This window comes from Phyllostomus discolor, chromosome 9 (assembly GCF_004126475.2).
Source record: "Phyllostomus discolor isolate MPI-MPIP mPhyDis1 chromosome 9, mPhyDis1.pri.v3, whole genome shotgun sequence".
Taxonomy (NCBI): domain Eukaryota; kingdom Metazoa; phylum Chordata; class Mammalia; order Chiroptera; family Phyllostomidae; genus Phyllostomus; species Phyllostomus discolor.
The window spans coordinates 42,620,770-42,640,416 of record NC_040911.2 but is presented as its reverse complement, the minus strand read 5'-3'; the positions used below and the strand labels follow the sequence as shown (position 1 = coordinate 42,640,416).

At 35.0% G+C, this 19,647-nt stretch overlaps 1 protein-coding gene across 1 annotated transcript in view; it reads right to left on the bottom strand.

Annotated features, from left to right (window-relative positions):
- SMCHD1 (structural maintenance of chromosomes flexible hinge domain containing 1) overlaps positions 1-19,647 on the bottom strand; it is a 143,130-nt gene that overhangs the window by 82,915 nt on the left and 40,568 nt on the right. Inside the window, exons 15-21 of the mRNA XM_028524982.2 lie at positions 19,397-19,503; positions 18,634-18,716; positions 18,326-18,439; positions 11,423-11,500; positions 11,224-11,343; positions 6,806-6,950; positions 584-680 (exon numbers count right to left, since the gene is read on the bottom strand). Coding sequence (XP_028380783.1) covers positions 584-680; positions 6,806-6,950; positions 11,224-11,343; positions 11,423-11,500; positions 18,326-18,439; positions 18,634-18,716; positions 19,397-19,503 — 744 coding nt within the window. The remainder of the gene's footprint in view (positions 1-583; positions 681-6,805; positions 6,951-11,223; positions 11,344-11,422; positions 11,501-18,325; positions 18,440-18,633; positions 18,717-19,396; positions 19,504-19,647) is intronic.

Sequence of the window (19,647 nt, the reverse complement as noted above, 5' to 3'; positions counted from 1 at the left end):
GCTTTACATACCTAATTAAAAAATTATCTGATTGGAGTTTCTGGCTTTATGTTCCCCAACCTTATCCCTCCCAAGACACTTTCCTTTATCCAAATACCTAACCCAATATGTTTATAGAAGTGAGCTAAAATTTCTCATATACTTGTTACTAAGAATACAAAAAGGATAGAAAGAAAAGAGTGGGTACTAGAAACATTGGGTGAACACTTTATAAAGTCTGATTGTCAACCCTCATACTGTACACCTGAAACCAATACAAAATAATATTAAAAGTAAACTGTAATTAAAAAATGTCTTTTAAAAAGAAATGATATAGTACTGGATAACTACTGAAAAAATAGCTTTGAATGTGAAAAGACTCAAATAAAGATAATACAGTTGAGAATATTTAGTTAACAGTAGCACACATGCTGATTTTTCTTAGAGATATAAATGGTAAGTCAGGTGACATGATCCTGATTAATTCCTAAAAATCCAACATCACAGTCATCCTGTTACATAAATAGGTTCTTCAATTTTAAATTTACAATTTCATTTTTACTACATAATAACCGGTACTATAACATTTATGTACAATGCTTACCTTGCCTTGACAAGAGTTCACAAGGCCCTTAGCTGTAACACCTCGAATTACACAATTCGGTCCCTTGGTTATTTCTTCATATTTTAAAGATAAACCACTGGAAAAAAAAATAAATTAGTTTGTAACTTCCCCTCCATTACCTACAAATAAGCTGCAAAAGTGGTTTGTTTTCTCATATGCCACTAGCATGTTTAATCCGTTTTTTAAAAATAAAATTGTATTTTTAAAAATAGGAAAAAATAACTGAACAGAAAAGCAAATTCATATGAATTTCTTTTCTACAGAAAAATGATCCAACAAATCTTAATAAGTGATACCAGTAAGCCAAACACTACAAATGATATATATACTATAAAATGTAAAACTTCATACATTGAAATAGTAAAGATACAAAGTAGGAAATAAGCAAATGCTAACCATGCATACAGTCCTGGAGAAAAAAATATCCAACTAGGCCAGGTTTGAACATTTCTTCAGACTCTGCCATAGATTCTTGCAAATCTTTCACTCAATGAGATTTTAGAGGATTTTTGCCACCTGTTAAACTGAATGGCAAATATAGACGGTGGCCAAAAAATGAAGTACAGCCTTGTAAGTAATCTTGTAAGAATATACGCTGACATCCCTAACTTACTGCCATGGGCAATTTGATTCCTAAATCACCTTTGAACATGTGGAGATCCTTACAGTGAAAACCTTTTACTCTGTCAAGGGTAAGGTGAAGAAAAAAGGAAAAGTATAGTGTGATAAAGAAAAAGCCTAATTTGGGTAAAAAGGCAGGCAACTGTAACTGAAAAAAAAATTAAAATTTAAAAAAAAAAAAGAAAAAGCCTAATTTTTCTGAAGAATGAAATTTAAGTATTCACAAGTATTTCTGAATGAATTGTAAAAATTAAACAACGTGCTTTTTTGGGGAGGGGGAAAGATGTAAAACAGTATACAAAAGACTCCTGAGGGGGAAATGGCATATTAAAGGCATACAGCTATTTTCGCTATCTCATAAAACCTCAGAAATATGACAAAAAGAGAGTTTTTTATTTTCTTTTTTTTGAATTTATTTTTAGAGAGAGGGGAAGGGAGGGAGAAAGAGAGGGAGAGAAACATTAATGTGTGGTTGCCTCTTGAGTGCCCTCTACTGGGGACCTGGCCCACAATCTGGGTATGTGTCTTGACTGGGAATCAAACCAGTGACCCTTGGTTCACAGGCTGACCCGCAATCCACTGAGCTACACCAGCCAGGGGAAAGAGTTCTTTAATTTACTGTTAAAGATGATGAGGAAAGGAAGGACAAAACTTTCTAAAACACAGGACAGACAGTAGTAAATGACCTAGTAGTCTCAACACCCCCCCACCCCCAAACAAAAAAACCTAAACCCTGAAACAGCAACAGAAAAAGCTGGAAACCAAGGTATTCCCAGGTACTACTCAAGTATTCACTTTTAGAGGTACTAGGTATTTCTAAAAGTGAGGTCAAAAGAGAAAGGCAAAATAAATAGATAACCAAATAAATTTAAAAAACGTGCAACTTTATATCCTCAGATCTCCCCTGTCTCTGGCAGATGGCTAAAAAGTTATTATCTGAAAATGGCTAAAGCAGACACTCTCTGAATCAAAGGAAAGCATATAAGGTGAAAGAGAGGGTAAAATACTAAAAGAAACAGTCTTAAGAGGTAATCCTGAATAAATGTATATAGATGCTGAGACTTTCCCATACCCATACTTACCCCCAGCCTTGTTACTGGATGAGTTAACCTGGAGAGCCAAACTATTCCCTTCCAGGCAAGAAAGTAAAGATTTTTCTTCAAGGAAATAGCCCAGCCCAAGAAAAAAAGACCTAAAGATACTGACAAATAGTATTTATCTCCAAGAAAGTGTTACAGACAGATCATCCTATAGCAGAGTTCATGGTCAACAGCATCTCCTACATGCTGAATCTCCTATTTGCAGTTTAGTTCTCCACTCAATTATAAGCAGATGACCAATGTTACCTGAAAGAAAGATATCTGAAGGAAAGAGATGAAAAACCAACATAAAACAACTAACTTGGAGAAAACAGATTATTTATGTAGGTGAAGTTTTATATATATTAAAAAAAAACCTACCAATTATTTATCAACAACAAAAAAAAAAGAAGATCTACAAAAGAACATTCAGAAAACCAGGAAGAACTCTTGGAAACTAAAGTATTGCAGAAAGGAAAAACTCAATGGAAAAGTTATAAAGCTAAGAAAAATCTGTCAGAAGCTAAAGCAGATTAAGAAAAGATTAAGAAAACAAAAAGATTAAGAAAAATAAAAAATTAAGAAAATCAGAGAACTAGTCTGGAATGTTCAATACCAAATAAATATGGATCCCAGAAAGACAAAACAGTAATGAAAACGTAGAGAATGAAGTACTGGGTTGGCCAAGAAGTTCTGTTTGTTTTTTTTTCCATAAGATGATTCTAGTAGTGCTTAGTTGTCTTTAACTTCATTCCAAACAATTTTGTTAGACTGTACTGTGACAGCTGTCGCATCAGCATGCATTTTTAAAAATCTTATCAAAATTGGTTAATTTTTTGTTGCCATTATAGTACTGAAGATTGAAGAAAGTACATATTTTTGGCATGTTATGTTTTATTTCAAGAAAGGTAAAAATGCAACTGAAACACAAAAATAAAAAAACATTTGTGCAGTGTACAGAGAAGGTGCTATAATTGATCAAATGTGTCAAAAGGGGCTTGTGAAGTTTTGTGATTTCTTGCTGGATGATGCTCCACAGTGGGGTAGACCAGTTAAAGTTGACAGCGATCAAATCAAGACATTACTTGAGAACAATCAATGTTATAACAAGCGGGAGAGAGCTGACATACTCAAAATATCCAAATAAATAAAGTTATTAGAAAAAATAAAAACTGCCTTTCATTTTATGGAAAAAAAAAAAAGGACTTTTTGGCCAACTGAGTACTTCAAATAATGAAGAGATCTATACAGACATGGATTGCTATAAAATTTTGCCCTGTTAAGAATAAAAAGTAAATCCTATAAGCATCCAGAGACAATACATAGGAAAAATAAAAAGGCAAATTAACCAAGTTTAAATTTATCAGCAACAGTGAAAACTCAAAAGCAGAAATGGAGCAACGCTTTCCTAATTTTGACAGGAAACAGTGTCCACTTTTCAATTCAATAAATCAAGGACCACAGTGGGGGTTGGGATGGGGGTAAAAGGCAGAAAACTATACTTGAACAACTAAAATTAAAAAATAAATCAAGTATCAGGGTAGAATAAAGACATTTTCAGAGCAATAATTTTATTCCCTATGTACCCTTTCTTAGGAAACTAGTGAAGGATGTGCTTCAGCAAAAGGAGAGGGACATGGGATTCTTTTTTAAAAGATGGGGGAACCCATGAAAGGTTAAATGCTAAATAAAATAATCTACTTCACAGGTTCACAATTCAGGAATATTTCCTCAAAAACCTCAGAGCCATCTCTCTAAAGTATAATTATTAAAGAAGACAAAGCCCTGTCTCCCCATTTCTTGGGCCTAACTTACAGTTGGCTGTTTCCAAATTTCAAACCCTACATCCAGAATAAAGATACTTAGCAATTTATCTTGAAAATATGAATACTGTTTTAATGATACTGAGAGTAAGATTTCCTACTGTCTCTGCAATCTCTATCATATTGCCTATGATGACCATCACATTCTACCTTAATGTTTATTCAAAAACAAAATTATTTTCTTTGTCTAAGGTTACAGATCATAGCTGTTAATAAGCCTAAAAACAACTGATCTAGATTGGAACACAAGTTCCAAGAGAGATGTCTCCAAGAATATGAAACTAATAGATTATCTATACATCTAAACATCTTAAGAGACCAGACAACTGGCAGAAAACTTAGGGAGTAATTTGTAATACACTTAGCAAAGAAAAAGTATAACAAGAACAAAGTTGAACAATAAAGAAAGTGACTAGCATTTATATATACCTATAATAAAATAAACACTAAATACTGATCAAGACAGAACATAACTTTACTGAAGAAAGAAGGAATGGAAAAAAAGGCTTGTTTGTAATAGAAGTGGTATCAAGAGAGTTACGTTCTCATCTTCCATAACCATACATCAACAGATGTTTAAAACTACAAAAAAAAGAAATCAAGAAGTAGCAATATAAAGTTACTTAGAAATAAATATTTTTCATTACTAAAAGATTTAAGTGCAAAAGTTGACAATGGTTCACTTCTTGAGATGTGGATTATGGGTCAGTAAAGAGGGCATGAGGAAGAGGAAGTGCTCTCTTTTAGAACAAGCTTTATTAAAAATTTGATTCTTTAGGCAATATGTGTGAATAATTTTTAAAAATATAAGTTAACACCAAAAAACCCCCAAAACAAACAAACTCTGCAAGAAACCCACTGAGATAATGGCCATATTTTTTAAAGATTAATTCACAGAGCCATGCCACCAAATTTTTTTTAAAAGTCCAAAATCTTAAATATCAACATTTATGTGACAGAGACTTCATATGTAAGAATATCCTATCAAGAATAAGATGGATCCCTGGCTTGATAGCTCGGTTAGACTGTTATCCCCTCATGCCAAGGTTGTGGGTTCAAATGCCGGTCAGGGCACATACAAGAATCAACCAGTGAATGTATAAATAAGTGGAACAACAAATCCATCTGTCTCTTCCACCCTCCACTTCTTTCCCCTCTCTCTAAAATCAATCATAAAAAAATTTTTTAAAGGATAAGATGGAAGTTATAACCGGTTATAGCTGTTAACTAATGCACTAATATTTTCCATTCATGACCAAATGGGCTTCTTTTTAGTGTTTTATTTTTGAATAAATGTGTTTAAGTACACTTAACCCCCTTGAATAACATGGGCTTCAACTGTGCAGTTCCACTGATGTGCAGATTTTTTAAAATAAATACTATAAATGTAATTTTATCTTCCTTATGATTTTAACACTTTTCTCAAGCTTACTTTTTGGAAAGAATAGAGTAATAATACATATGATATTCATAATATGTTTTAATTGACTGTTTGTTATTGGTGAGACTTCCATTTAACAGGTCACTATCAGTTAAGTTTTGGGGGAGTCAGAAGTTAAATGTGAATTTTTGATAGTGCAGGAGCCGGCAACTCATCCTGGTATTCAAGGGTCAACTGTATTCAACTCTTTTACTTCCATTACTGCTTCACATTCAAATGAATGCGAGATGTCAAAAGACAGGAATCACTTTTGCAAACTAAGAGAATATAAAACTAAAAAATTCATTTGGAATATTTTTTATACCTATGTATTGCCTTTTAGCAACTTAACCATGGTATACATCTAGACACTAAAATTATCTTCACTAATCTATGAGCTTCTGGAAGGCAAATGCAATGTCTTTATTCACTTCTATATCTCCAGTTAGCAAATGCCTAGAATATAGCACATGTTCAAATGATGAAAGAGGAAAGGATTATAGCACAAGGAAAAAACAGATACAAACAACAAAAGAAAGCACACAGAAAAAGTGGGTCCAGAAAGATAAATATGGCAGCCAATGGAAAAATGAAATCCAACCATCATGCTCATGCTCTTTAAACTGATCAAGAACTTCCTAGGCACCACAAAAAGAAGTAATGGAAAATACTGAACCTACTTAATGACATCACTGGACACACTGTTAAGTTTCTAAGAGCTATTTCTTCATATAAGCCAATCACATCACTCTAAAGGACTATTAAGTAAAATTCTAAGGAAGGACTCAAATTTGCATGGAAAGCATATACGTTATTGTTATATATTTTAAAACAAGCCAAAATAAATTGCATTAAGTTAAAAATCTATTAGGCAGTATCTTTCAGTTTAAATGGCCATAGCTTATAAGCAAACAACAACAAAATAAACATGTTATAATTAACAATGAATTACCAGGAGACATATCATACTTGCCAAAAGAAACGGAGTAAAAAAGACAGAGCTATCAGGATTACCTAAACAACATTAACAGTAATTCAGTCAAAACATAAACTTTAGCAGGTCAATTTATACATGACCCCACAGTCACAGATGATATAGGTTGGGGGTAAATAAATCCCCTAGATATCATAAAAACCTACGCATTTTAATAATAACACTGAAGGTAACCACATGCAAAATATTTAAGGGGAAAACAGAAAAGAGAGTTAATGCTTAGCAACTATGGAAAGTCAAATACAAATTGATCTTTCAAATTACCTTGCTTCAAGAACTGGCTGAATATCATTTATTAGTTGAGTAGCATGACCAAATTCATCCTGAAACTCCAGAGGGATATTGAATGGAACTCCAATACGAAAAGGAGGATCCAGAAGACCAAATGAAAATTTCTCTGGTTTACCCTCTTTAAAAATAAAACAAAAAGTAAAAATAAAATTCACTGGTAAGAAAATTCATTGTAGGTCAGAAACAGACTCATTTACATATGGGAAATTAAATGATGATAAAGATGGCATTTTAAATTTGTACAAAAAATTACACAAATTTATAATCCACTTGGGAAAATAATAAAGTCAGATCTCTATCTCATATCATATATAAAATTAAAATTCTAGAATGAGATTATAATATAATAAGGAATACGCTTATAACCATAAGACAAATAAGGCAAAACATTATTAAACACATAATAGGTATAAAAAGATCTATTTGATGAAGTTTAAAATATCGCATTAGATACAATAAACAAAGTTAAAAATCCTATTTGAGAAAATATTTGCAACACATTCAACACAGGATTAAAACCCGGAATACGTAAAGCCTCCTCTAAACCAGGTGTTCTTAAAAAATTGTCTCTGGTCTAACAGTTTCAGCCATCTCTGTTAAACTACTAGAAATACAAATTCTCTTATAAGTTAGATCATGTGCTATTTGCCTTTCACCAACTGGCTTATTTCAGTTAGAGGAATCTAGTGAACAAAATAAACTAATTAGCAAGATAGAACGAGAGGTACAGAATCATGGAAGAGACTGACAGCTATAAGAGGGGAGGAGGAAGGTGGGGACTGTTTAAAAGAAGGTGAAGGGAGTAGTCAAAGAACATATATGAAGGATCCAACAACAACTGTGTGGGACTGACTATGGAAGTGAGCGGGGATGGGCCGAGCAGAGGAGGGTGAAGGTGGAAAAACTGGGGCAACTGTAATGGCATAAACAATAAAACAACAAAGAAAAAAAGACAACAGTTACCAAACTTGAAAGCTGGAGAATGTATAGTTAAGTGTCACTGACTTATTGTTGTAGGAAGACCCAAGAACCTCAAATCCTCAATCATAGCAAAGTAAGCAGAGAACAATCTAATTCACTCTATAGGACACCCAAAGTCTCAGGAATGGTTGTATCAAGTTGGAGTGAAAGTAAAATAAAAAAGGAAGACCTGATGAAGTCTAAGAAACAGTTTCATAGATCCCCACCCCTCGATACACAGAGCCAGTTGACTGCCTCCCTCAGCCCTGGCAATAGATGGGGAAGACACAGTCTGAGGAAGATTTAAAAAAAAAAAAGTGAGGGCAATACCACTACCAAAAGTGTCTTAAGTTACTGAAAATAGGAAAATAAGTAAAAGATTATTTACTAAATGTGAAATCCTTCAACAACAACCCTTCCCCAGCATGGCTTCCAAAACGTTGGCAGCCAGGTATTTACCCTCCTAGAAAGAGACTGCAAGGCTCCACTCTGGGAAATCTGAATAAAGACAGAAAAACCTAAAAATATCCGTATCATAATCTGCTCAAGTAAAAGTTTTCAAATGTCCTATCCTCAAATGTGAGCAGTCATGTAAGAGTATTTAATATGAAAGACCCAAAGTAAACACACACACAAAAAATCAACATGGAGGAAAACAAACCACAAATAAAAAAGCTTTGAGAAGCCCTGGCTAGGTAGTACAATTGGCTACAGTGGGACTGGATAAACCAAGGTTTTGAGTTTGGTCTCCAATCAGGGCACATACAAGAATCAACCAATGAATGCATAAATAAGTGTAACAACGAACTGATGTTTCTCTCTTTCTGCCCCCCTACCTCCCTCCCTTCCTCTGTCTCTAAAAATCAATAAATTTTTTCAAAAGCTTCAAGAAAAACCACCACTGTTACTAATATACACAGAGAATTAATAAAGATACTGAATCCATGAGCTAAGAAGAGGATATATTAAAAGGGAATAAATTGTCTTCGAAACTAAAAAAATCATAGCAGGGAAAAAAAAACCTCAATACAGAGACTTCCAGACAAGATGGAGAAATAGGTAGATACACTGTGCCTCCTTGCACAACCAAAAGAAAAACAAACAATTTAAAAACAAAAAACAACCAGAACTGATAGAAAACAGAACTGTATGGAGGTCCAACAACCAAGGAGTTAAAGACACATTCATCCAGACTGGTAGGAGGGGTAGAGACAGGCAACTGGGCAGAGAGGACCTGTGGCAAGGCTGTGGCTGGAGGGCCGGGGCAGGCAAGGTGGCGGCTGGTGGACCCAGCGAGGTGGTGGATTGTGGACTGGGTGGTCCCACATCTGTCCACAGATAAACTGGGAGAAACAACCGGGGAGTCGGACAGACTATGTGGGGAAGTAAAACCTGAAACTACAGATGGAAAACACCTGTAGGGGTTGAGGTGGCAGCAGGAGAAACTCCCAGACTCACAGGAAAGTTCTTTGGAGAGACCCACAGGGTCCTACAACGTATACAAGCCCACCCACGTGAAAATCAGCAGCAGAAGGGCCCAATATGCTGGTGGGAAGCGGGGAAAGTGACTGAAATCTGGCAGAGAGCAGAGCAGGTGCCATTGTTCCTGCTGGGACCCCTGCCCCACATATAGCATCACAACACAGTGACTACACTGACCCACCCTGGTGAACACCTAAGGCTCTGTCCCTTACTACGTAACAGGCCCACCGAGACAAAAAAAAAATTGCCCAAATGAAAGAACAGATCAAAGCTCCAGAAAAAATATAACTAAGCAACAAAGAGATAGCCAACCTATCAGATGCATGGTTCAAACCACTGGTGATCAGGAGACTCACAGAATTGGTTGAATTTGGTCACAATTAGATGAAAAAATGAAGGCTATGCTAAGTGAAATAAAGGAAAATGTACAGGGAACCAACAGTGATGGGAAAGAAACTGGGACACAACTCAATGGCGTGGACTAGAAGGAAGAAAGGAGCATTCAACCAGAAACGAATGAAGAAACAAGAATTCAAAGAAATGAGCAGAGGCTTAGGAACCTCCAGGACATTTTTAAACATTCCAACATCCAATTTATAGGGGTACCAGAAGGAGAAAAGGAAGTGCAACAAATTGAAAACTTATTTGAACAAATAATGAAGAACTTCCCCAATCTGGCAAAGGAAATAGACTTCCAGGAAGTCCAAAAAGCTCAGAGAGTCCCAAAGAAGTTGGACCCAAGGAGGTACACACCAAAGCACATCAGAATTACATTAGCCAAGATTAAAAATAAGGAGAGAATCTTAGAAGCAGAAAGAGAAAAGAAGACAGTTACCTATAAAGGAGTTCCCATAAGACTGTCAGCTGATTTCTCAAAAGAGACCTTATAGGCAAGAAGGGGCTGGAAAGAAGTATTTCAAATCATGAAAGGCAAGGACCTACATCCAAGATTGCTCTATCCAGCAAAGCTTTCATTTAGAATGGAAGAGCAGGTAAAGTGCTTCTCAGATAAGGTCAAGTTAAAGGAGTTCATCATCACCAAGCCCTTATTATATGAAATGTTAAAGGAACTTATCTAAGAAAAAGAAGATAAAAAATATGAACAGTAAAATGACAGCAATCCCACAGTTATTAACAACCACACCTAAAACAAAAATAAAAGTAGACCAAGCAAACAACTACAACAGGAAGAGAACCACAGAAATGGAGATCATATGGAGGGTTATTGGCAGGGGAGTGGGAGGGGGAGAGAGGGGAAAAAGGTACAGAGAATAAGTAGCATAGATGGTAGGTAGAAAATAGAAAGGGGAAGGGTAAGAAGAGTATAGGAAATGTAGAAGCCAAAGAACTTATAGGTACAACACATGGTCATGAACTAAAGTGGGGGAATGTGGGTGGGAGGGGGTGTGCAGGGGGAAAATGGGATAACTGTAATATATTTTAATAAAATATATTAAAAAAACACAACAACTTAATACAGAGGTAGAACATCATGTTAAGAGAATCTCCCACAGAGTAGAAAATTATAACTGAGAGATGTAAACTAGTAAAAAAGAATACCAGCATATCAGTCAAGAGGTCCAGCATGTAATATCAGATGTTGTAGAAAGACAGAGTAGGATATCAAAGTAACTCAAGGAAAATTCTTAGAATTTAAAATTTCAGAAATTAAGACAAAAAAACCCCCCCAGATTCACCAAATATATGGGTGTTGGGAAAGAGGGGATCACATACAAAGGTCAGGAATCAGTGTAGCTTTAGACTTTACCAGCAACAATGAAAGTTAGAAAACAATAATGTCTTCAAAATTTAGAAGAAATATAATTGCCCAGAAGAATCAGATCAAAATGGTTACACAATTACTTGAACATCTTTTACTAAATTATCTATTCTTTCTTAATTTAAAATGCTACCTTTAGCATATAGTTATGTATTAGTGTTTTGCTTACCTTTAACAGAAAATTTAATTGCTTTAGATGGTAGTGGTCTTCCAGCATAAGTGTCTGCATTACTTTCATTCAATACAACTTGTAATTTCAATGTATAACTCCCCAACTTCTGAATATTTTCTGGAAAAATTAAGAAGATATTATAAACCTTCTCCATAGCATAACATTGATAGAGTTTTTAATATTCAGAGTAACTCACCCATTTTTTTAAACCAGTAAGGCCATTTTCCTCCATGTTGACTAATATGTGAAATGATTTCTTTATTTCCACTTGAAGCTTAATAAAAAAAACAAGGATTTATACTTGTGAAACTGAATACAGAACATGAATATAAAATGTAACAACAGCATCAAATATTTCTTTTATGCTGTAACTTAAAAAAATTATTTTGAAACATTGAAAGATCTAAAGCTATCACCATGCATGAATAACATGTAAAAATTTACTAATTTAGTTCACTAAATTCCTTTATTTCAATGCTTAAAAATTACCTGTAAATAAGCTTACATAGGGCAATCAAAAGAATACAGAGATATATTGTTATTAATATATTTTGATTAATATTAAATTTATTTTAATAAATTAATTTTCCTCAAAAGTTTTTTTAATACTAAAAGCATTTTCTACTTATATAGAATAATCTCTAAGATCTAGAGATCTGTTAAAAGAAAAAAAGCAAGGAGTAAAAACATTTACATAAATAAAATAGTCTATCTTTTTTGTAAGGAAGGGAAAGAAATATAAATATATTGGTTCTTGCTTATAGTTATAACAGGAAAAACAGGAAAGATAAGCCAAAATCTAACAAAGTTACTACCTAAAGAAGGAAGAAGAAAACACAAGAGGAATAACATCACTTCCGTGAAATATCCCATATTATTTCTGACTTCAGAATTACACTAATAATCTAAATATTTAAAAAACAGTTAAAATAAAGCAATTCATAAACAAAACTAAAATGTCACGTAGATAATATGACCACATTAAAAAGGTTATTTTGAGTGACATTAGAATTGTTTTTACAATTTATACAGATATATTTTAAGTACAAACAGTTGCAAAGAAATCAAACTCAATTCAATAGTCTTATTAGTAGTAATAATATTATTATTCTGAAACTAAGTATATTGTGGGATCAAGAAAATAAGTAATTTCTAATGTTGTAATGGACAAAGACCTGAATGAACACTTCTCCAAGGAGGACATACAGATGGCCTACAGACATGAAAATGCTCAACATCACTAGCCATTAAGAGAGATGCAAATTAAAACCACAATGAGATATGATCTCACACCTGCCAAAATGTCTATCATTAATAAATCAACAAACAACAAGTGCTGGGAAGGATGTGGACAAAATGGAACCCTGGAGCACTACTGGTGGGAATGCAGACTGGTGCAGCCATTGTGCAAAACATTATGGAGTTACCTCAAAAAATTAAAAATGGAACTGCCTTTTGACCCAGCAATTCCACTATGGGGAATATACCCTAAGAATCCTGAAACACCCATTCAAAAGAATTTACAACCCACTATGTTCATAGCAGCACTATTTACAATAGCCATATTTTGGAAACAGCCTAAGATGAATGGATTAAAAAACTTCGATACATTTAGACAATGAAACACTATGCAGCAGAGAAAACAAAGGAATGCCTACCTATTTGTGACAGCATAGATGGAACTGGAGACTATTATGCTAAGCAAAACAAGCCAGTTGGTGAAAGACAAATACCATATGGTTTCGCTTATAAGAGGAATCTAATGAACAAAATAAACAAGTGAGCTAAATAGATCCAGAGGCACAGAATCATGAAATAGACTGACAGCTGTAAGACGGAAAGAGAGAGGTTGGGACTGATTGAAAAAAAGTGAAGAAAGTAGTCAAAGAACATATATGAAGGACCCATGGACATGGACAATGGTATGGGGACTGACTATGGAAGTGGAGGGTGGGCTTGGTGGATGGAGAAGAAAGTGAGAAAATTGGGACAACTGTAATAGCATAAACAAGAAAACAAATAAATAATTAAAACAACTAAAAAATAAATAAGAACCTCCCTATGATAAAAAAAAAATTTCAACATGAAAGAAATGAAATAAAGGCCTAAAATCAAAGTATTAAACAAAAACCAAAGATACCAATATGAATTCAGTTTTTTTTCTCTTTTTCAAAAATATTCAGATGGAGATATCAATTGAAAATGCTTAGATGCAATTTCACCCAGTGGCAATGAGCAATCCTAATACTCAGACTGTGGCCTCTAAATAGCATTCCTCATCGAAAGAAACCAGAAGTAGTGGCTGAATCTAGGTCTAGGGTAGAACATGTGCAAGATTCTAGGGCAGCCTGAACCACAGACAAAAAAAGGTGCATTAAAGACAAAAAGGGATATATATTAAGATGTTAGAGTAGTCAACATGAAAGCACATCAAAATGAATGAATATATATATTAAATATATAAAACCCCATGTTAAATATATAAAACTGTGTTAAATATATAAATCCCCATAAATTCACAAACACAACCACAAACAAAAATCATTCACTGGCATTACTGTACAGCACAATTCCTGACTGGTAATTTGCAATTAAAGAAAACAAATTAAGCCTTTATGCTATCTTTTCTATAAAGCTGTATTTCAGAGTAAACCAATGGCCCTAACTGATAGAGGAAATTTCTTCACAGATGAATTCTGAATAATAAATTAGGAAGGAATAAATCAAGAGAAAAAAAATATTACCTTTATGTATACCAAGTAACTAATTCAAGCAAAAAATCATTAATGGATGAAACCATTACATGATGAGTAAAAGGTGAGCCTTATAATCATATTAGCCAAGCCAATTAAAAGACCCATCAGCACTAAAAATGGAACAATTAGACATCATGTGTCTCTTGATGTATGAACATAAGAAATATAGATTAGTATATTTCTATATACTAATAAATCTATATAAATTTCTTAATATAGAAATTTATAAAGTACTTAAAAATTTTTTTAAAGATTTTATTTATTTATTTTTAGAGAGGGCAAGAGAGGGAGAAAGGTAAACGTTGATGTGAGAGGGACAACATTGATTGGTTGCCTCTCACATGCCCCCAACTGGGGATCTAGCCTGTAACTCAGGTATGTGCCCTGACAAGGAAACAAACAGGTGACCCTGCACTTTGCTGGACAATGCCCAAGCCACTGAGTCAGGCCGATCAGCTAAGAAGTATTGATATTCATAACTAAACTGTAGAGAAACCATCCAAAATAACACTTGCTGGAGTGAAGGTTTATAACTACAAACAGAGAGAAGAAACCACTTCATCATAATGTGACTGGTTGGGAGTGCAGAGGCACACCAGGGCTGGCTGGGCTCCCAAAGACAGCAGCTGAAGTTCTGGAGAGATATTTCAGCAGCTAGGGGTTTTCTCCTGAGAAGATTGGGATCTAAACCCCAAGTTGGGCTCCCTAGCCTACAGCAGCAAAGCTGCAAAGAAGCCCAGATAACATCCAGCTATGAAAAGCAGCAGGGTTTCTGTCTGCCAAAGAGAGATAGCTGAAAATGCAGAGAGCCCCTTAAAGGACCAATGTGCAAAATTTCATTAGCAGCCACTTACCCTGGGCTGCAACAGAGGGAGGGCAGAGTAGACTAGAGGAGAGTCAGGGGCTGGTGGCTCTGCAGAGAGAATGAAGGAAAAGCTACCAGGATCCTTGTGCTAAGTCATTCCCCACACTGCAGAAGCCACCTTTCTCAGGCACAGCACTCCACTCCAAATGGCATCAGACTGAGGGGAAGCAACAGCCCTGCAAGCAAGGATTACTCTGCTCCACCCTATGGTGCTTAAGTGGGACTGCTGATCACAGCTTGATTAGAATAACAGCTGATTGGTTCAGTTTAACATCTAAGGTGGAAAATACAAAGAAGCAGCCCAAATGGGTAGACAAAGAGAGACCCAAATGAAAGAACAAGAGAATTCTCCAGAAGATCTAGATGAAACGAAGGCAAGCAATTTATCAGATGGAGAGTTCAGAGTAATGATTGTAAGAATACTCTACAGCATGAAAAAAGATATAGAAACCATAAAAAAAGGACCAGTCAGAAATAAGGAATGCAATATCTGAGATATATAAAACACTGGAAGGAATAAACAGTAGGTCAGATGAAGCAGAGAACTAAATCAGTATTTTGGAAGACCAGGTAGAAAAAAAAAAAAACCCAAGCAGAGCAGCAGCAGCAAAAAAAAAAAAAAAGCATTTAAAAAAATGAGAACATAAGAAACATTTTGGATAACATGAAATGTAACAACATCCACATCATGGAAATACCAGAAGGAGAAGAGAGTGAGCAAGGGATAGAGAACATATCTGAAGAAACAAGAACCAAAAAAATTCCCTAATCTAAAGGAAAAAGTCACTCAAGTCCAGGGAGCTCAGAAAATACTAAACAAGTTGGACCCAAAGAGGCCTACATTGAAACACATCATAAATAAAATAACAGGGTTTAAGGACAAGGAGAGAATCCTAAAAGCCACAAGAGAAAAACAGGTAGTTATCTCTACAAGGGAGCATCAATTAGACTGTCATCTGATTACTCAACAGAAACATTTCAGAACGAGTAGCATGAAACATTCAAGGTGATGAAAAGGATGGACCTACAACCAAAGCTACTTTACCCAGTTAGGCTATCATTTAAAATCAAAGAAGAAATAAGGAGCTTCCCAGACAAGAAAAAGCTTAAGGAGTTTGTTAACACCAAACCAGTACTACAACAAATGCCTGACATTGATGTATCCTGGAAGCCAAGGAGAGTGGACTAGAGTGTGCATGTGTGAGCAATGATGACTTCACTGTCAGTGGGGGTGGTATACACCGCTGAGTGAGCACATGTACTGTATGGCATGGCTGTCACATTACAAAAGCCTGACTAAGTAGAGCAACAAATCTGCATCAAATTTTGTGTTGAGCATAAACACTGATTCAGAAGGCCACAACTATGGGCAACTGGTGATTGGCAGCTTCATCACGACAGCAAACCCACTCATGCATCATATCTTGTGCAGAGTCTTTTAGTGAAAAATCAAGTCACCCAGGTGACTTAACTCACCTACAGCCCAGCTTTGGCACCCTGCAACTTCTGGCTTTTCCCAAAACTAAAATCACCTTTGTAAGGGAAGAGATTTCAGACCACTGATGAGATTCAGGAAAATATGACAGTGCAACTGATAGAGATTGGGAGAACTGTGTGAGGCCCTAAGGTGCCTACTTTGAAGAGGACTGAGGCATTATTGTCCTATGTACAATGATTCTTGTACCTTGTGCCTTCTTCAGTAAATGTCTCTATTTTTTATATTACATGACTGGATACCTTCTGGACAGACCTCGTATACATACAATGGAATATTACTTAACCTTAAAAAGGAAATTCTATAATAAAAACCCCAAAACACCAATCCAAAAGAACCTATGCACCCCAATGTTCATAGCAGCACAATTTATAATAGTCAAGGGCTGGAAGCAACCTAGGTGCCCATCAGTAAATGAATGGATCAAAAAACTATGGTACATTTACACAATGGAATTCTATGCAGCAGAAAGAAAGAAGGAGCTCCTACCCTTTGTGACAGCAGGGATGGAACTGGAAAGCATTATGATATGGGAAAAAAGCCAGACAGTGAAAGCCAGATACCATACGATCTCACCTTTAACAGGAACCTAATCAATAAAGCAACCAAACAAGCAAAATATAACCAAAGACACTGAAACAGAGAACAGGCTGACAGTATCCAGAGGGGAGGCAGTTTCAGAGGAAAAAGGGAAGGGTTTACAGGAACAAGTATAAAGGACACATGGACAAAAACAAGAGGGGCTGGAAACTGGAGGGAGGTGGGGAGGGCTGGGGGGGTCGGCTGGGATGGGGGTAAAAGGCAGAAAACTGTACTTGGACAACAATTAAAAAATAAATAAATTCTGACACATGTGACAACATAGACGGAATTTGAAGAGATTATGCTAAGTGAAATATGCTACATGCAAGAACAAACATGCATGATTCCATTTATATGAGACATCTGAAACAGTCGAATTCACAGAGACAGGAAGTGGAACAAGGGATGGGGGAAGGAGTAATGGAAAATTGTTACCATAGAATTTCAGGCTGGGATGATGAAAAAGTACTGAAGATAGATAGTGGTAATGGTTGTACAACAATGTGAATACATTTAATGCCACTAAACTGTACATTTAAAAATGGTTAAGATAGTACACTTATATTATACATACATATATGTGTTGTCACATAAAAAAATATTTTTAAGTTAAAAAATAGAGTTGGAAAGAAATGCATTCAATAAAAATACTGTATCTCCAAAATACATGGACTAGACACACAAGTATATAGTGACAGAACAAATTATTGAAAGTATAAAGTGATCAGTCCTGGGTGGGCAGCTCAGTTGGTTAGAGCGTCATCCCAATGTGCCAAGATTGCAGGTTGGATTCCAGGTCCAGGCACGTTCAAGATCAACCAATGAATGCATGAATAAGAACAAAAAACTGATGTCTATCTCTGCCTGTCTCTCCCTCCCTTCCTCTCTCTAAAAATCAATACAATAAAATAAAAAATAAAAGTAAAAGTATGTTTAGGCAGTCAAAACAAAAACAACGGACAAAAAAGTTAACAAGGTGATTCAAGATGTGCATTAATACCCAATTCTTTTCTCTCTACCAAAGAGCGGGTGAGGCTTATTATGTAAACCAAGTACTCTTGGCCCACAGGTTCAGATCCGTAGTATTTTCTACTTAAGGAGGGGCATCTTAAAGATTATCTAAATTCCTATTCAGTAAAAATTCCTATACATATACACACCATATCTTTATTTTAGGTCATGGTTACCTACATGAGAAAATTCAGAATAAAGTGTTTTTAAAAACCCTTCAGATTATCATTAAAAAAATTCAAATTATTCATAACATGCTTAAAATCCCTAACTTTAAAATCCAATGTGCCTATCAGATTGCTAGGTCATCAATAACTGTACAAAGATATTAAAATCTGTATTACACACTTAAGGACAATATTAAAGATCCAAATTAGTTTGTATACTTACAATGTAATATAACTTTGAGCTCAACCAGAAGTTTCTTTGACCCTCCATGACTTGTTCCTGGAAGCTTTTGCATTGCTTCCCCTTTTTTATTCAGTATTTCAATCCTTAATGCACCTGTTAGTCCAAAGTTTAAAGTGAGAGTGTCTTAGTTACACCCAAAGAGTCTGATGAATCTGCTAGATCTTCAAGCTGTATTTTAATTTTTCATGGTCTTTTGCATATTAGAAATGTGAGGCACAAGAAAAGCCTTTCTTTCAGTATTAAGGAAAAAACAAATGGAAAGAAGAAGGAAAAAACCAAACACATACCGATAGGGGTTCCAGCAGGCCTAATTTCATTTGGCAATAATTCATCTCCTTCAGGCCAAGTTACTGACAATCTATCAGGGAGCCTAGTGGGTAACCAGCATATTAATGTTTCATGATCTATATATCAATGTGGTCTTAATTAAAAAAGAGGTTACTAGAAACTTTAATACTTATTTATCATATATTTTGAAAGGTTAAATCTGAAACTCTATAACTACTAATCTAAAAGTTTTTTTCTCCATAACCATCACTGTGGCTACTGAAACAGGCAAAACCTCTCATATTAAGAGCCAGAATTGTCCATTTTTCATGATTTTACTATTTGTTTACAATTTAAGTTACCCTTTGGACATAGAATAAACTCTTAAGAATAGAAGAATTATCAGTGAGATTCAGTGAGAATCAAAATGAATGCATCATTAAGTATACAAGAGTCACAAATAGACATGTTTTAGTACTTCCTTTTACTTCTTTTGTGCTAATCTTTCTCTCTCCAGAGTTACCACAATTTTCTTCTTGTTATAAGCCAAAGTTGTTTTCTTTAACATACCCTAATCCTTGTGCCTATAATACTTCAGATATATAAAATTTCCTCCCTTTTCTGTCAAATAGAGGATTCTGTTTTTATAACAGAACCCTCAATTTTTAATGTTAAGTTTCTCACAATATATGTATCTAAATTGCAAATGCTTTAGTTAAAAGCACTATGATCTACCCTCTTGATTTTTCTTATTTTTATCATGCATCTTGAAATGTGAATTACCTTGCCATTTCATCTTCTACGTATTTTTTTACAGTTTTCTCAGCAACTGTCCTATCCAGCTTTGCAATTGGCACAGTTCTTGTTTCATCATACAGTGCTCGAGGTTCCTGAATCAATGAAATAAATTTATTTCATTTATTTCAGCCCTTCAAAAAAAAACTATTCAAATTCAGCTGCAGTGAAAACATTCACTTATTTCTTCCAAAGAAATATACTTTACCCTCATGAACTATAAAAATCATAATAGTGTC